Below are 19,469 nucleotides of genomic sequence, written 5' to 3'. Positions count from 1 at the left end.
ACACGGAAGATAGATTTATTGCACAAGCAGAGGTTCTCCCTGGCAGTTTCCATGAGAGGCTATAGTGTCGATTTTACACGTAAAGCCCTGAACAAACAGATCGACAGGGCCACGTTGTTTACCCCCAGAAAGAAAAATTTAAACTCAGACAAAGTATCTTTTGTTTCCACTTATAGTCCTATCACGAGAGACATACGGAGCATTGTCAATAAATATTGGCATATTCTGCAGTCTGATCCTCTTATAGGGGCAGCGTTTCAACATTCGCCTAATTATTTTTATAAGAGACAAGCTAATCTATCTAACCTTCTAGTCAAAACTGACTTGCCCTTAAGGAAACCTACACATTTTATGTCTAATATCCCTGATGGAAATTTCCCCTGTCAAGCATGTGTACAATGTCAAGGCATGATCAAAGACAAATTTTACACACACCCAAAAATGGGCAAAAGTATATCCGTTAAAGGACGGATTACGTGTAATTCCTCAAAGCTGGTGTATCTGCTAAAATGTCTGTGTAATTTTTCTTATGTGGGGAAAACAACTAGAGCCTTTAAATCGAGAATCAGTGAACACAAATGTTCAGTGAGAAATTCAGATGTCAAGTCGTCGGTAGCTAGACATTTTTCCAAGTGCAAACATACCGTTAACAATCTCAAATATATAGGACTTGAGTTAGTCCACAGGCCCGCGAGAGGGGGAGACAGACACAAGTTACTATTGCAACGGGAATGTTATTATATCCACTTGTTCAATTGCATAGAACCTAGAGGAATGAATGAAGAGAACGTTTTAACCTGTTTCCTTTAAGCACCTTATACCTATATTATTATTATTTCAGGTTTAATTATGTTGTTGTTGTTTTTAAGCAAGAGGTATGGTTTTCCAAGGATTCTCAATAGAGAATTTGGAATTATTTAGTTAAATGTGTAAAGGGGCTCAATTTGCCCTAGAAACTATGGGCATGTTACATATCATGTTTCTGGTCATTTAGTTTTGTTTTGTTTATATATGTATAATTTGTGTATTTACGAATAGACTCTATTTTGATAGGTCATTCCTATGGTCATTGTGGACCAATAAGCTCAGGCACACCTGCGTCGTGATGTAATTTCCTGTCAAGTCATTACCTACCAGGTGTATATAACCACCATCTTGACTATAATATCATTGCTAGCCATAACACTGATGAAGGAACAATAGTTCCGAAACATGTTTGTTTCCATTTCAGGCTGCCATTAAATACTAATGAATCTGAGAGTGCTGGTCCGGCTTTCCTGCTTTCTTTATATTCAACTTTATGGGATTACAGCACCCAGTGTCAGACTTTGAGAGTGCGGTCTAACTCGACATTTTGATTCTTTAATTACCAACACACAAAAAAACACTCAATTCTCATAACCCCCATCCCACCCTTTGACCTTATACACATTATAAATTTGTATCACAACCGAAAATCCAGGCAAGCCAAAAATAGCAGCACGTCATAAGAAACAAGAAAATAAATAAATGACAATTAAATGAATTAAATATTGGTCCCCTGTCATGATATGCGCTGGCGGTTTTCGCTGTTTGTTTGGGAGCGTTGGTGGATAACCTCAGATAAAAGCCTTAATCTGGTTCAGCGGTAATTACTCTCTCGCTCGCAGACTGTGAGAAGTTCCTCATTATCATCAGTCTTAGTATTATTATTATTATTACTACGAGTGATTGGTTCCTGACGGGGGCCTTTTGAATCCTCCCTCCTCAGAAACAGAAGAGAAGAAACCCCCCCATCTCCTTCAGATTAGGTTAAAGCTCCAATTATGCTGTGAAATATTCAAATCCTAGTGTAGCGGGTGATTTAGGAGTTCATTGCTGGGTGAGGCGAGATAGGCCTGGGAGAATGTGGGGGAGGGGGGGGGGGGCGAGATAGGCCTGGGAGAGTGAGAAGGGGGGGGGGGAGATAGGCGATAGGCCTGGGAGAGTGAGATGGGGGGGGGGGGGGGGCGGGGGATTAGTCTCCGACAATGAATAGCACTTCATTGACAGTGATGAAAAACGACCTGGTGGTTTTAAAATACAAAAATAAGACATTACACGGACGTCGGCTCAAGGTGCCGTTGGCGTCTACTCGTACAGTGTGGCCAGAGACACCTGAGGGCAGGGTGCCATTTGCCTGGGGTGATGGGGGGGGGGGGGGGGGGGTCCATACCTTTCACGTTCCTAACTCTGGTCGTCAGCGGTGGAGATACGATTAATCCCCCCTTCTGGCAGTTTATAATAGACTATCGTTCATTCTATCATTAAATTATATACATACATTTTTGTAAACCATCAGCAGCCAGCACACCGATGTGTCCCTGCTTGCCAGTGCCTTCTCCCTCCATGCAGCTACTGCCAGCTGTGTTGTAGAGCTGCTACTGCGAGCTGTGTTGTAGAGCTGCTACTGGGAGCTGTGTTGTAGAGCTGCTACTGCGAGCTGTGTTGTAGAGCTGCTACTGCGAGCTGTGTTGTAGAGCGGCTACTGGGAGCTGTGTTGTAGAGCTGCTACTGGGAGCTGTGTTGTAGAGCTGCTACTGCGAGCTGTGTTGTAGAGCTGCTACTGGGAGCTGTGTTGTAGAGCGGCTACTGGGAGCTGTGTTGTAGAGCTGCTACTGCGGGCTGTGTTGTAGAGCTGCTACTGCGAGCTGTGTTGTAGAGCTGCTACTGCGAGCTGTGTTGTAGAGCTGCTACTGGGAGCTGTGTTGTCGAGCTGCTACTGGGAGCTGTGTTGTCGAGCTGGGAGCTGTGTTGTAGAGCTGCTACTGGGAGCTGTGTTGTTGAGTTGTGTTGTAGAGCTGCTACTGGGAGCTGTGTTGTAGAGCTGCTACTGGGAGCTGTGTTGTTGAGTTGTGTTGTTGAGCTGCTACTGGGAGCTGTGTTGTTGAGTTGTGTTGTTGAGCTGCTACTGGGAGCTGTGTTGTTGAGTTGTGTTGTTGAGCTGCTACTGGGAGCTGTGTTGTAGAGCTGCTACTGGGAGCTGTGTTGTTGAGTTGTGTTGTTGAGCTGCTACTGGGAGCTGTGTTGTAGAGCTGCTACTGGGAGCTGTGTTGTAGAGCTGCTACTGCGAGCTGTGTTGTTGAGCTGCTACTGGGAGCTGTGTTGTAGAGCTGCTACTGGGAGCTGTGTTGTAGAGCTGCTACTGGGAGCTGTGTTGTAGAGCTGCTACTGGGAGCTGTGTTGTAGAGCTACTGGGAGCTGTGTTGTAGAGCTGCTACTGGGAGCTGTGTTGTAGAGCTGCTACTGGGTGCTGTGTTGTAGAGCTGCTACTGGGAGCTGTGTTGTAGAGCTGCTACTGGGAGCTGTGTTGTCGAGCTGCTACTGGGAGCTGTGTTGTTGAGTTGTGTTGTAGAGCTGCTACTGGGAGCTGTGTTGTAGAGCTGCTACTGGGAGCTGTGTTGTTGAGTTGTGTTGTTGAGCTGCTACTGGGAGCTGTGTTGTAGAGCTGCTACTGGGAGCTGTGTTGTTGAGTTGTGTTGTTGAGCTGCTACTGGGAGCTGTGTTGTATAGCTGCTACTGGGAGCTGTGTTGTAGAGCTGCTACTGGGAGCTGTGTTGTAGAGCTGCTACTGGGAGCTGTGTTGTAGAGCTGCTACTGGGAGCTGTGTTGTAGAGCTGCTACTGGGAGCTGTGTTGTAGAGCTGCTACTGGGAGCTGTGTTGTAGAGCTGCTACTGGGAGCTGTGTTGTAGAGCTGCTACTGGGAGCTGTGTTGTAGAGCTGCTACTGGGAGCTGTGTTGTAGAGCTGCTACTGGGTGCTGTGTTGTAGAGCTGCTACTGGGAGCTGTGTTGTTGAGCTGCTACTGGGTGCTGTGTTGTAGAGATGCTACTGGGTGCTGTGTTGTAGAGCTGCTACTGGGAGCTGTGTTGTAGAGCTGCTACTGGGTGCTGTGTTGTAGAGATGCTACTGGGAGCTGTGTTGTAGAGCTGCTACTGGGAGCTGTGTTGTCGAGCTGCTACTGGGAGCTGTGTTGTAGAGCTGCTACTGGGAGCTGTGTTGTTGAGTTGTGTTGTCTAACTGCTACTGGGAGCTGTGTTGTTGAGTTGTGTTGTCGAGCTGCTACTGCGAGCTGTGTTGTCGAGCTGCTACTGGGAGCTGTGTTGTCGAGCTGCTACTGGGAGCTGTGTTGTTGAGTTGTGTTGTCGAGCTGCTACTGGGTGCTGTGTTGTAGAGATGCTACTGGGTGCTGTGTTGTAGAGCTGCTACTGGGAGCTGTGTTGTAGAGCTGCTACTGGGTGCTGTGTTGTAGAGATGCTACTGGGAGCTGTGTTGTAGAGCTGCTACTGGGAGCTGTGTTGTCGAGCTGCTACTGGGAGCTGTGTTGTAGAGCTGCTACTGGGAGCTGTGTTGTTGAGTTGTGTTGTCTAACTGCTACTGGGAGCTGTGTTGTTGAGTTGTGTTGTCGAGCTGCTACTGCGAGCTGTGTTGTCGAGCTGCTACTGGGAGCTGTGTTGTCGAGCTGCTACTGGGAGCTGTGTTGTTGAGTTGTGTTGTCGAGCTGCTACTGCGAGCTGTGTTGTCGAGCTGCTACTGGGAGCTGTGTTGTCGAGCTGCTACTGGGAGCTGTGTTGTTGAGTTGTGTTGTCGAGCTGCTACTGGGAGCTGTGTTGTTGCAGTCGGAGTAACTACAGCTGCTTTATGGTGTGAAAGGGAAGTGGTGGAGATGGAAGCGACTGTCGGAGTGAAGTGGGAGATTCTACTGAAGGATATCAAGCTCGAAATCCTGAAGTTTAAGTGGCTTTGGACAAACGTCAAATATTGACCCGGTTGCCTCGGTCCCGCCCACTACACTCACCATGGTGCCAAACCCCTTATCTTGGATTTATCAAATTAGTGTTTTGAAAGAGGTAACTGCCCAGTAACAACTATGAAGACATAATCAACCTACAAGTTATGTTCTGCAGTTTCTGCTGCTGAGCCATTTGTCCTATTCGACCTACTGTGCTTTAAAGAAATTAGTTAATGAATGTAGTTATATTTAGATCAAATGCTTTATACATTACTGTATGTAAACCGTATTCATACATATTGTATTCAATATTACTTTACTGTCACGCAAAATCGATACACTGTCCTGTATGTGGTCACAGCCTTGTAGGATGAAAAGGGAGCAGCAAACTATTGCATTATATTTCAGAATTCATCAGTTTGGGCGGCTAGGTGGTGCAGTGGGCAAGGCGCTCACCACCAATGCAGGAGACGCTGGGTTCGAGCCCAGCTCTCCGCATTGCTATCAGCTTGGCTGGTCGTTCATACTAATACAATTGGCAGTATTAGGGGGTGGGAAGCTGATGGGTGGGGATCGGACGTTGTGGACAGCGACTCCTACAGGTCGGTTGGTGCGCCTGCGCAGCAGAATCAGGAAGCGACGGGGGCGGCGTGCCCTCCAAACGCAGACCTCCGACGCTGAGAGATCGTGCTGTGCAGGTGAAAAGATGCGACTGCTGCTTCCTCGAGTACCGGAGGGGACATGTGATGTAAGGCTTCGTCCACATTGCAGCCGGCTTGTGGGAGGCATGGCCTAACAACGTTCGAGACAGGGGAGGGTAGAATTGGACGATACGAAATTGGGATGGGAGAAAAATTGAAAATGGGAGAAAAAGTAGATTAAAAGAAAATAAAAATTCATCAGTTTGAAAGTAAAATATAGCCTGTTGAGAATACGTTAATTTAATCTCTTTGCAAGGGCTTGAGGGCAAATCCCTCCGTTTAGAACAATGTAAACAGACAAAAAGTTAACATTAAATGACTTCCTGTCGTATCGTTTTATGGTTTTACATGGATATCATTTTTCATGGCCTAAATTATTTCATACATTACAGCCATAACTTCTTCACAGGTTCATCCTTTTTCTTCTTCTTCTTCTTCTTCTTCTTCTTCTTCTTCTTCTTCTTCTTCTTCTTCTTCTTCTTCTTCTTCTTCTTCTTCTTCTTCTTCTTTCTTCTTCTTCTTCTTCTTCTTCTTCTTCTTCCCCTTCTTCTTCTTCTTCTTCTTCTTCTTCTTCTTCTTCTTCTTCTTCTTCTTCTTCTTCTTCTTCTTCTTCTTCTTCTTCTTCTTCTTCTTCTTCTTCTTCTTCTTCTTCTTCTTCTTCTCTGTCACTTCTCTCTGCTTCCTCTGCACACAAGCCATGCACCACAGCATCACTGATGTATTGCCTGGAGTTATTTTTTCCTCTCTCTCTTTTTTTCATCCCCCCCCCCCCCCCCCCCCTCCCCCCCCTCTTTGCACCGGCAGCTTATTCTGCCCCGACGTCGCGACTTGTATAATTTGTTTGGATAAATGCTCTTAAATTAAATTAAGAAACCACCGGCAAACTCCCCTTGTTTCTCTCTATTGAATTATGGGACTGGCGTAATTGACTGATATTGCGTGTGTGTGTGGAGGTGTGTGGGTGTGTGTGTGTGTGGGTGTGTGTGTGGTCTAACTGTGAATCATTACCCCCCTACCCATCCCTCCCTCTTCCTGGTCTCTCTCTCTCTTTCTCTCTCTCCACCCAGGGGGGGTAACAAGACAAGTGGCTTTAATATCAGAGTACCGAGTTGTCACTCACCCCCACCCCCAGACCCCCAATCACAGCACACACACACACACACGCACACACACACACACACACACACACACACACACACTTCTACCATGGCGGCGCGTTCTCCCATCAAATCGGACGTCAGTCAAGTGGAATGTGTGCTTGGTGCCGCCGTGTCGAGTCTGCCTCGTTGTCTGTGATTTAAGCACAACCTCCAATAGACCTCCCACTTAACCCCAGATTATAGTGATCTGTATCTGTATATCTCTCTCTCTCTCTCTTCTCTCTCTCTCTCTCTCTCTCTCTCTCTCTCTCTCTCTCTCTCTCTCTCTCTCTCTCTCTCTCTTCCTCTCTAGTGGACAATAAACTTGATGCATTACAAAGCAGATGTACTCTCCCGGACGAAGTCTCAGTCCCAAGAGACACGATTCTCTCCCGTGTCCCCGAGAATTTCATTCAGAGCTGATGACATAAAGCTAGATGACGCGCTGTAGTGGAACACTGAGTTCTGGTCGCACCAAACAACCGTCTGTTCGGGGTGTTCTCAGTCTGCCTCCCAGCTGAGCTCTGGTCGCACCAAACAACCGTCTGTTCGGGGTGTTCTCAGTCTGCCTCCCAGCTGAGCTCTGGTCGCACCAAACAACCGTCTGTTCGGGGTGTTCTCAGTCTGCCTCCCAGCTGAGCTCTGGTCGCACCAAACAACCGTCTGTTCGGGGTGTTCTCAGTCTGCCTCCCAGCTGAACTCTGGTCGCACCAAACAACCGTCTGTTCGGGGTGTTCTCAGTCTGCCTCCCAGCTGAACTCTGGTCGCACCAAACAACCGTCTGTTCGGGGTGTTCTCAGTCTGCCTCCCAGCTGAACTCTGGTCGCACCAAACAACCGTCTGTTCGGGGTGTTCTCAGTCTGCCTCCCAGCTGAACTCTGATGAAGCTGATTAGGAAGGTTTTGTTGGCATTTCCTGTAGATTTTCCAAATGTGTGATTTTTCATCATCATACCGTTATTATTTACGCAGCTAATATTGTTCAAAATAGCCAAATAATGTTGTGATACTAAACAAATACCTTGTATGCATAACCCAGGTGACAGTAGCCTAGACAGTGGTGTATAATTAATCACTGACAGTGAATTGTAAAATGTATAGTAGCCCATTTCATAACATTTGTGCAACAAGCCAAGGTGGAGATCACTTGATTTCCCCCCGCAATTTCTACAAATGTCCTGCGAAAACAAACACGCTGTCCTGCGTTTGGATCATACAGTGTGTGTGTGTGTGTGTGTGTGTGTGTGTGTGTGTGTGTGTGTGTGTGTGTGTGTGTGTGTGTGTGTGTGTGTGTGTGTGTGTGTGTGTGTGTGTGTGTGTGCGTGTGTGCGTGCGTGTGCGTGCGCGCGTGCTGTGTCCTTGCTGGGAACACAGACAGCAGGGACAGGGAGCTCACCAAGAACAGATGGGCTATTCCATGTAAACTGTCAGAAGAACAAAGTATCATCAACTGCTGCTTTAGCACAGAGAGGTAGACACTTTAACACTTTCGCGGCCACTGGGATGAGTCTAATTAATCTCAAGAGGACCGTGAAATGTAAACAGACGTGGGGCTGTTTGTAGAGCTAAATACTATACTTTATAGTATTGCTATCTGTCCATTCTCATTGTAAATTGAGACCATAAACCGTCCCTTCAAAATGGCTTAAAGAAAAAAATTATTCATCAATACGTTCTCATTTTATAGCGCCGTGAATATAAGCATTATACCGGATTTGGTCTAGTATATTTCCTGGAAGCCGAGATAATGGGCTAATAGCTAATAACGTTAAATCCAATGGCATTTTGGTTATAGATACGCTCCAGTTAAAACTCAAACTGCATATGATCGGCACGATCCTCACGCATGTATGCATGAAAGGGGGGGGGGGGGTGGGGCGGGGGACGTCGTTTCTGATTATTGATTACCAATAACCGCGTTAGCCTCATAGGCCGAACGCCTGGATGGCTATCAAAACAAGGCCCGATCGGGATGTACTTTACGCGAAAAAGATCTTACCGTGGTCCGGTGGGATCCCCCCGAGCATTTCCCCTGTTATCGATCGCCATCTGGTAGATCGATATGTCCATTGGATGATGATAAATCCCCTTATTGCATGGTGAAATCTGCGATGCAAAACGTAATCCAAGCTACATGCTGCACATCTAGAATCCTGCTAACTGAAATCTCCATTGAAAGTAAAAAAAATACTGATCCGTTCAGCCGCAGGGCACACTGCATTATCGCGACAGCGCCCCTAAGAGGATCTGGCCGGTATTGCACCTTCTCGAATTCATAGAGTAGGGTAAATCTGCAGTGCCGCTCGGCGACCTTGAATAGGTTATTAATATGGAATAAAAGCAATAACAACTTGCCACGGATTTATCCGTGCTTCTGTCCACAATGGGTGGAATCGAAACACGGAGATCTCCGTTGTTCGTCCCCATTGTGTTAACACAGAGAAGTAGACACTTTAACACAGAGAGGTAGACACTTTAACACAGAGAGGTAGACACTTTAACACAGAGAGGTAGACACTTTAACACAGCCGTAAAATAATGTGAATCCCTACCCTCCTTCAAAACCGCTCTCAAAGGAGCACCTACGGGTGGCTGCAATTAGAAACTGGCCCTGGTAGAAGCCTAACCACCCCCCCCCAGCCCCAGCCTTGGCTTGGGCTGATTGCTATACTAACCCGTTTGGCTGGGTTAGGGGGAGGGCAAGTCATGGGTGGGAATCTGGCGTTGTGGACAGCGACGCCTACAGGTCAGGTCTGGGCGCTTGCTCAGCGGAGGCAGGACTTGATGAAGGCAGCGTGACCTCCCACGCGTTACGCTTCACCAATGAGAGTCCTCGCTGCCAGGTGAAAAAAGAGTCACTGGCTGTCGCCGCGCGTGTCGGAGGAAGAGTGCGGATGACTTCAGGGTTCCCTTGTACCGACCAGTAGGAGAACATGCGCACAACAACCAGGTAGGGGAGGGGGGGAATTGGCACAACGACTAAATTGGGACGGGGAGAAAACAGAAAAATCTGAGAAAGAGAGGATTAAAAAAAATTATAATAAATGTCTTGATGAATTGAAAATGGGGGACCCTGATGTAAACAAGACAAAGGTATTTTTCTGGTCTGTATCCCCTTAACAATTGTTTGTATTGAACCGTACTGTACTGTACCCATTCTGCAATCTGTTATTAATACAGTTTTCAATCAATCAATCAATCAATCAATCAATCAATCAGGTAGACACTTCAACACAGTGAGGTAAACACTTTTACACAGAATGCTTGTGTCTTTCAACATGGCTGCCTGTAACCACGTTCGGAAAAAATGCCTAATTTGTTTCTAATTTGTGTGCAGTGGCGTAGGCCCGGGGAGTAGGTCAAATATTGGAAAAGCAGGATATTACTGTTCCACTGTGACTTGTTTACAAGATCCAGTCACAGGACACCAAATGATAAGATATTTGGTGATATAATGTTACTTCTCATATATCAGCACATAGCAATCAAACAAATCAAACAACAACACATGCATTGTAAACATTCTGTGAAAGGCCTCTATTGGTGCTCTTAGTCTCTCGTTTCTCTCTCTCAAATGCAATTTTACAGATCGATGTGATTAGATTGTAATGTTTGTGAGAAAGTATGTGAGAGTGAAACAAAGACAGAGAGAGAGGGAGAGGAGAGAGAAGCAGAGAGAGAAATAAGCAGATATATATATAGAAAAGCAGAGAGAGGAGAGAGAAGCAGGGATAGAGAGAGAGAAGCAGAGAGAGATAAGCAGATATATAGAGAGAAGCAGAGATAGAGGGAGAGAGAAAGAGAAGCAGAGAGAGGGAGAAGCTGATATATAGAGAGAGGAGAGAGAGAGAAGCAGAGAGTGAGAGAGAAGCAGATATATAGAGAGAGAAGGAGAGAGAGAGAAGCAGTGAGAGAGAGAGATAATATAAATATGGAGTTGGCCGTGACAGTCAGACAGCAACTTGGAAGTAAATCCAAACATATAATTTTTTTCCCACTTTAGAACACGCACAGGGGGTGTGTGTGTGTGGGGGGGGGGGGGGTTGAGGGTGTTTACAACATATCACATTGCCCGAGACAAAATACCTTGTTTAAAGACCCTGACGATTCCATCCACACACACACACACACACACACTTTCGGCCCCTACATCGCTTATCTCTCTTCAACTCTTTCTTTCTTTCCACCTCTCGCCCACTGACACGTCTTTCCACTTGTTCAACCTCACCTCACCCCTCCTCCTCCCCCTCCTCCGTCTCTCTCTCTCCTCTCAATCCACCAGCCCTGCTACACTCCACCCCAGATGTGCGCATAGGGTCTAGGGACCGTATATATAGCGCAATTAACCGCTGACTTCAAAGCGCTCCGTGCTATACCTGTCACAACACCGCGGCATCGCCACTGAAAGCAGCCGTCATCCGTGGGATCACCTCATCCATCGCGCTCGCTCGCTCGTTGGCACTCATTATCACCGCAGCCTGGCTCGGCTCGGCTCGGCTCAGCTCTCATCTGCTACGCTCTCCTCTGCTCTGCTCTATTTACAATGACAACACTTCCCAGACTGTTCTCCTGAGGAGCTCTGGTGCCGCGGAGACGCTGCCTATAAGCCATGTGACACATATAGAGCGGAGGAAGAGGTTGAGGAGATTATTAGTGGCTCTCGCCGACGCAGGTGTCTGCATCTCCACTGACACCACGAGTGTGTGTGTGTGCGCGCGCGTGTGTTTTTTGCAAGTAACAATGGCAACTATACAGTCTATGTCTAAGTTATTTATGTCAAATACACAACAATATGGGGGCATTGCAGGTAATAAAATTTTTGTGTTTCGAGGTCAGACTCAACAGTGTTTACACATTACATGTATAGGGTTTTTCATTAAAAGTTCTCCAAGGTCTAAACTTTATGTGCCTGTGTGTGTGTGTGTGTGAGTGTGTGTGTGTGTGTGTGTGTGTGTGTGTGTGTGTGTGTGTGTGTGTGTGTGTGTGTGTGTGTGTGTGTGTGTGTGTGTGTGTGTGTGTGTGTGTGTGTGTGCACATAACGATGGTAACAATACATTTTATTTGTAGGACTTTTAATGAAAAGTTCTCCCAAGTTCAAAACCACAAATGCCTGTGTTTTGTGCCTCTCTCTCTCTGTGTGTGTGTGTGTGTGTGTGTGTGTGTGTGTGTGTGTGTGTGTGTGTGTGTGTGTGTGTGTGTGTGTGTGTGTGTGTGTGTGTGTGTGTGTGTGTGCGCGTACATGCGTATTGCAGAACTCGAGTGCAGACCATCGCGTACGGCTGGACCTGGGCCTGTGGGACAAGTTCAGTGAGCTGGCCACCAAGTGCATTATCAAGATTGTGGAGTTTGCCAAGCGAGTGCCTGGCTTCACAGGACTGACCATCGCTGACCAGATCACGCTCCTCAAAGCCGCCTGTCTGGACATCCTGGTGGGTGGCAGAGCATTCACGCTGCACGGTTCAGTGTGTGTAGTTGTAGACCAACTGGGGTTTAGTGCGAGGGCATGTTGCAATCACTCGTGTCTTTGTGTGTGTGTGTGTGTGTGTGTGTGTGTGTGTGTGTGTGTGTGTGTGTGTGTGTGTGTGTGTGTGTGTGTGTGTGTGTGTGTGTGTGTGTGTGTGTGTGTGTGTGTGTGTGTGTGTGTGTGTGTGTGTGTGTGTGTGTGTGTGTGTGTGTGTGTGTGTGTGTGTGTGTGTGTGTGTGTGTGTGTGTGTGTGTGTGTGTGTGTGCGTGCGTGCGTGCAGGGCACGAAATTAACTTTTTGACTCACCGGCCAGTGGCGGGTAGATGGGAAGAATCTACCCACCAAGCATATTTCTTACCTGCCAAATTTTTTTTGATAAAAGAAATAATATATATATATTTTATATAATTTTTTTTTTAAATAAAATATATATTATATAATCATACTTGTAGTTGTATTATCTGCGAGACATCGCCACCACGCAATAAGTCAAAATGCTCGCTATCTGCAAACAGCTCCACTGTCTGTGTGTATACTTGAGTAGCCTCCAGCTCCAGCAAGGATTCCCCGGCGCTGCAGCTAGACCCTATATTCAGCTAGACCCTACATTCAGCATGCAAGGATTCTCCGGCGCTGCAGCTGGACCCTATTGGTATAATGTTACGGTTCTTTGGACAAATCACATTCAACATGCCCTCAGCTAGAATACGCATTGAATCAATGTTATAAGCCATTGATATCAGGAGCTATCTGTAGCTACTGCTAGCCCGCTAGATAACGTTAAGACAATTTAGTTTACTGGGACATATAGATCTAACGTGAGCTAGCTAACGTGAGCTAGCTAACGTGAGCTAGCTAACGAGGGAACGGAGGTATTATGCACTCGAGTCGACTATTGCTGGAGCATTTGTTGATATAAGCAGCTATCAGTAGCTAGCCAGCTAGATACCGTTAGACAATGCCTCGTCATGTATTAAACTAAAAGTGAATAGTTTACTGGGTCATTGTTTAAACAGTAACGGTAGCTCATGGAGGTCCGCTCTAGACTAGAGCAGACTGCCTCTGTGTTGATACGAGCAGAAGCCAATAGTATCCCGCTGCAGGACTGGGCGGATATGACTCGTTGCCACGTTTTTTTTTCAAAATAAGAGTATCATACGAACCGAATGTTGCTAACTGCCGGAGCCATCGATATTATGACTGGAGCTGCGCTTGGGGCGGAAATGAGACCCGCACAGATTTTCAAAATAAGAGTATCGTTATGAACTTGATTGATTGATTACACGCCACACGGCGGGCAGACCTCTCAGTGGGAGGCGCCAAACGTAAAAACTGAGCGCCAATGGCGGGTGGCGGGCTCTAAATTCGCCCCCTACGTGCGTGTGTGTGTGTCTTTCTGCCCGTAGACCTGGTAACAAAATTTCATATCTCATATGACTTGAACTTCATGGACAGCTGGGCAACACTGTTGAATGAATTTGAGGTCAAAGGTTAAACCATTTGTGTATATGGAAATACTTCTGGAGTTGACCTTCATCCATGCCCACCAGTGAAGGGAGGTGCCCACTTGATAACCCTGGCAATATGCTACTGGCTCTCACTGCCTATCTACAGGCTCTCACTGCCTATCTACAGGCTCTCACTGCCTATCTACAGGCTCTCACGGCCTATCTATCTACTGGCTCTCACTGCCTATCTACAGGCTCTCACTGCCTATCTATCTACAGGCTCTCACTGCCTATCTACAGGCTCTCACTGCCTATCTACAGGCTCTCACTGCCTATCTACAGGCTCTCACTGCCTATCTATCTACAGGCTCTCACTGCCTATCTACAGGCTCTCACTGCCTATCTACAGGCTCTCACTGCCTATCTACAGGCTCTCACTGCCTATCTACAGGCGCTCACTGCCTATCTACAGGCTCTCACTGCCTATCTACAGGCTCTCACTGCCTATCTACAGGCTCTCACTGCCTATCTACAGGCTCTCACTGCCTATCTACTGGCTCTCACTGCCTATCTACAGGTTTGAGGCAACCATTAGGCCCCTGTGGTGGTGTATTGTTATGCGGCATCTGCATTGTCAATACCTGGATCTCACATCAAAGGGGCCCGGCTCTGTTGAAGTTGGCAACGCTGTTTGTGTGAAGTTTGTGGCAGCCATTACGGACCACGTTGTAGTCTATTGTTGTAGTATACTGTAGTCTATCCCAGGTAGTGCTGTGGTAATATCAAGTCCTATACAACGCAGAATGGTCAGTCAGGTTGCCAGATGCAGAAATACTTACTCCCTTTAGGGGAAATTAGGGGACGTCACAGGGATTGAAATTAATGGCATCCCGACATCCAGGGGGCATACAAATAAAAGTGACTTTGGATGCTCACATGTGTCATCCGGGAGCCTTCAGGGATGATAAGAGTAAAGCCCGAGCTGGTCATGCATAAAAAAAACGGATGAAAAACTAAATGAAGTGATTGGCAAACCTTTCCTTCCATTACTGTTGCTCATATGCATGATGCCAGTTGACGTTAATGACCTGCCAACCAGTGGGCAACATGTGGGCAACAGCAGCTGCTGTCAGGGCCGAGGGAACAGCTGAATAAGAAACTGCAGGATGAGCCTCTTGATAATCTACTACTGTAAACAATTGATTTGATATTTATAGGATAGCCAATGATTGTTATGCAGGTTGCATTTGCTAATGGACTAGTTAGCCTGATAATCAATTAAGTGGTCTTACATCAGCGATTAGCGACGATTCCGAAAGCTAGCAATAATGTTACCAACAGGGACCGTTAATGATTTATATGGGTTTCTAACAATTAGTAACATTATAATGTCGCTGCACTTGTGTGTGTGTCCATGTGTGTCCGTCTGTGCTTCCATCCATCAAGCTAAGATAGAGATAACGTTATGGATATAATGTTAAGTGGATTCGCAGGTCTCAATCTCTGCTCTATCACACATCATTGAATCGGGGCATTGGTAGAGAGAGAGAGAGAGAGAGAGAGAGAGAGACAGAGCGATTGGAAGAGAGATAAAGAGAGAGAGAGAGGAAGGGGGATTTGAAGAGAGAGGGAGGGAGAGAGAGAGAGATTGGAAGAGAAAGAGATAAAGAGGGAGAGAGAGAGGAAGCGGGATTGGAAGAGAGAGAGAGAGAGAGAGAGAGAGAGAGAGAGAGAGAGAGAGAGAGAGAGAGAGAGAGAGAGAGAGAGAGAGAGAGGGGAGAGAGAGAGAGAGAGAGAGAGAGAGAGAGAGGGGGGGGGGGTGTGTGTCCAGTGATGATGGCCTTGCACAAGCAACATTATGGTTGTTATTGTGTTTGATTGCTTAGATTGGCTATTTCGCTTATAACTGAGTCTGTCAACAAACACAGCTGGCTCGACGCTTGGAATTCGGTCAACAAGCACACAGTCTAACTAACTCATGACCGGCCCACACTATTTGGATATTTCAACTTTTCTATTTCAGAAGGCATCAGTTATACTCTCTCCTTTTTTCTTCATTAGGCCTAAATCATTGCCTAATTCATTACTCAGCTTTTTCTCAATTTCAATAGAATTTCTTTCTTTCTTATTATTTATTGAGTATCCAAATATGATCATTAGATAATAATGTATACTTTGGGACGATTAAAATATGTTTGGAGCCCTGCAGCACTGCAGGTCATAAGATGCAAAGTCTCAGGGCTCATTTCCAAAGAGCTATACCTGTCTCCTCTACCACCAGTGTGTGGCGCCCAGCCTTGGGTGAGTACAGGCCATGGCTGCCATAAACCTCAGGAGACAAGGACTGATATCAGCCACTTACTGTAAGTAGAGGGATGATTAGGTGGCCTTGATGTCAGAGTCCTGATTGGGGATGAGGAACGTCGAGGAACCCCTACTCTTTACGACATACATCCCAGTTCTTTAACGACCGCCGTGAATCAGTCTCGTCTGAAGGACGGCACAAGCGCCCGAACGGCGTCCCTGCCGCCTATTCCTTAATGACAGGTCAGTAGTGCTGCTTTTGCTTCCGCGTTTTCCCTGATTGGCTGCGCCATGCCCCGCGGCAGGCGCGGCAACCGCAGAGCAGAGCGGCAGAGCGGCGGAGCGGCGGAGTGGCGGAGCGGCAGAGCGCGAGCGGAATTAGGTAACCGCCGCAGGAATGCGCCATGATTTTCATTCGGCGCTTCAGCTCACCTGGCATAGCAGCGGTCCGCGGTCCTGCGGTTCGTTGTTGACGCGTTCGAATCCCATGATTTTTCTTTTTTTAACGTGATTTTTTTTTAAACGTGTATTCTTTCGCCGGTTAAGGTTAGGCATGGTTAAGGTTAAGGTTAGGCATTGTTTCGGAGTTGGTTAAGGTTAGAACGGTTAAGTTTAGGCGCTGTTAAGGAGCTGGTTAAGGTTAGAGTTTGTCTTAGAGACAGCCTATTTCCGCACTGCCGCTCTTTACCTGTCATAAAGCCACACACGTCCCTGCCACCGCGACAGGGGCATTGTTACTGCCAAGTCTGCCAAGTGCCCCCTGCTGGACAACAACACCACTTTCCTACAGCGCCCGACCCGGGTCTCGAACCTGCAGCCGATAATGAGCCCAGAGCCACATTGCCAGATCAGTGTTCAAGCGTTTCATATGTCACCCTTATAGGTTCAGGCCCGTCGTGCAACAGCACAATGTAGCCCATCAATCTCCCTTTGTCACTCACTGTACTATAAACTGTTCTTTCACAGAGCTAGATGAGACTCACACACCAAGGTGGAACATGTATTTTCAGCATGCACTCTAAACTGTGACTGAATAATGCAGGATATAAGATAAGATAAGATATTCCTTTATTGATCCCGTTGGGGAAATTTAGGCATCATAGCAGCATGGGGGAGGGGGGAGGGGAGGTACAGGTAGTAGGAGACATGATACAGGTCATAGAATTATAGTACAGTGGAGAAGTAAACATATAAATAGAATAAAAAGAAAATAGGCAGTGTAAACAATATAATTAACTCTGGACATGCGCATATGGGCAAGTAGGCAGTGTAAAAAGGTCAAGGTGCAAGATGAGGGTATGTAATCTCAGTTATATTTGCCCTACCATAAATATAGTATATATAAAATCTAATAACTAATATCTAATCTAATATATATAATCAAAAAATGCTAAATGCAAAAAATGCTAAATATATGCTCTGATGACGTAAGTATACAGTATACACATAAGGTGCAGTATGCTAATCTAATCGAATATATATAATCAAGAAATGCTAACAATATGCTTGAGAGTGAACACTTACAGGCTTCCGGTTCCGCCCCTAGGACGGAGTAGACATGGAGAAGGGCGGCTCCCGTTTAATTTCACTTATACAGCACATTCTAACTAATGTAGTCCAATTGCTTAAAAACTCAACTCCTACTTAGCCTAGCCCAGACATGGAGCTCTGGTGGCCAGAAAAGAAAGACCCAAAGAATAACAAGAAGGAAAGACGATTAAGCTAGCCAAGACACAAAATGCCGGAGGGTGGAGGGGCGACGATGGATCCTCTCTGGGAGAAACTCTGAACCGTATCGGAATCTCTTTGGGGGCAAACGAGATATAAAGAAAGAGCTTCAGGCGGAACGTCTCCAGCCTTCGCAAAGGAGCTGGGACAAGAAATTAAGGCTATCCGTTTGGAAAACGTCAATACGTTTTACGAAGCCTATGCCAAGACATTGGATTGAAAATGGGAAACAAATGTAAAACCCAAGTGATTAAAGAACAAACCGAGACGACACAAAGTCTCACTTACATAGACAAACCTAGAGGTGAGTTTAATCATCCTAAACACTCAAGAAGTAGCCTTTACTACTTTAGTAAATGAAGTGTTTCCACTAGACCAGTGCCGGTTTTACCGTGTACAAATCTCCACTAAACACATTTCAAGGCTCTGTGGAATGCCAGTCGATAGGGCTCAATCCCCCCGGGGGGACTCTGCGGTTTGACCTCAAAGACTGCCGCTCACTAGTCCAAACCCCCTCCGACCTTATTGGACGAACCTGCTCAGCCAGCCAATAGGAAAGGAGTAAGGGACGATCAGGGCCAATTGATCACACCGGTCGGTCGATTCTATTCTATTCTTTAACACAGAGTAATAACCATCTGCTGTCACCCCTTTGTAGATTAGATCACACATATACACTATATATATACACAGGGACTTATATCTTAGGACTTATATATATATATATATATATATATATATATATATATATATATATATATATATATATATATATATATATACAGAGACATCTCTTAGGACTGCTTAAAACAGGCCTGATTTCCCCCTTTCTTTCCCTTCCTCTTCTCCAGCCATTTACTCCTGTGCTTCGTTAACGATCCCATGAGTTCCTTTATGGGGTACAGATGCGGAAACGTCTGAGTCATTAACAGGACGCCAGCGGCTGCCTCTCTTCTGTTTGCTTGTTTGTTTGTGTTATTTTGGGGGGGGTGTTGTTGTTGTGAAGTGGAGCGATGCACTGTACTAATGTAACCTCTGGTAATGAGACGGAAAAGGGGAAGTGAAGCAAGCGTCTGTTTATCTTCCTCTCTCTGTCTCTCTCTCTCGCTCTCTCTCTCTCTCTTAACCGTCGGCCTATTCCTCTCTTTCTCCTCTCTCTCTCAACCATCTGTCTATTCATCTCTCTTCTCTCTCAACCGTCTCTCTCTCTTTGATTCCCTCGCTCTAGCATCTGCCTATGTTCTCTCTCTATCTCTCTCTCTCTCTCTCTCTCTCTCTCTCTCTCTCTCTCTCTCCCTCTCTCTCTCTCTCTCTCTCTCTCTCTCTCTCTCTCTCCCTCTCTCTCTCTCTCTCTCTCTCTCTCTCTCTCTCTCTCTCTCTCTCTCTCTCTCTCTCTCTCATTGCCTTGCTCTGGAACTCTGGAGGGCCTGGAGAGTGATTTGATTAGCACTCGCTGCCCCGAGAGAGGGAGAAGGATAGAAGGATGGAGAGAGAGAGAGAGAGGATTGTCCTGGAGCGCCTGGGTCAGCTTTACTCTGTCTCTCTGTATCGCCTGTATCATCCTCATCCTCACAGTCTCTCTCTCTCTCACACACACATATACACTTGCACATGAGCGAGACTACACACACACATATACACGTGCACATGAGCGAGAGTACACACACACATATACACGTGCACATGAGCGAGAGTACACACACATATACACGTGCACATGAGAGAGAGTACACACACACATACATACACATGCACATGAGCGAGAGTACACACACACATATACACGTGCACATGAGCGAGAGTACACACACACACACATATACATGTGCACATGAGCGAGAGTACACACACACATATACACGTGCACATGAGAGAGAGTACACACACACATACACTTGCACATGAGAGAGAGTACACACACACATACACGTGCAAA

General features: G+C 46.4%; 1 protein-coding gene across 3 annotated transcripts in view; it reads left to right on the top strand.

Annotated features, from left to right (window-relative positions):
• The window catches only part of LOC311227444 (retinoic acid receptor beta-like), a gene marked incomplete at its 5' end in the record, with an annotated part of 381,325 nt that overhangs the window by 330,204 nt on the left and 31,652 nt on the right, over positions 1-19,469 (top strand). For all 3 annotated transcript variants that reach the window (XM_084313090.1, XM_084313091.1, XM_084313089.1), the window contains one exon: positions 11,842-12,018. In XM_084313090.1, the coding sequence (XP_084169216.1) occupies positions 11,842-12,018 (177 nt within the window). The remainder of the gene's footprint in view (positions 1-11,841; positions 12,019-19,469) is intronic.

Source organism: Notolepis coatsorum, assembly GCF_963971535.1.
Source record: "Notolepis coatsorum genome assembly, chromosome: 4".
NCBI classification, from domain to species: domain Eukaryota; kingdom Metazoa; phylum Chordata; class Actinopteri; order Aulopiformes; family Paralepididae; genus Notolepis; species Notolepis coatsorum.
Note: the sequence above shows the minus strand (reverse complement) of the source record. Positions and strands in the feature narration are given on the sequence as shown.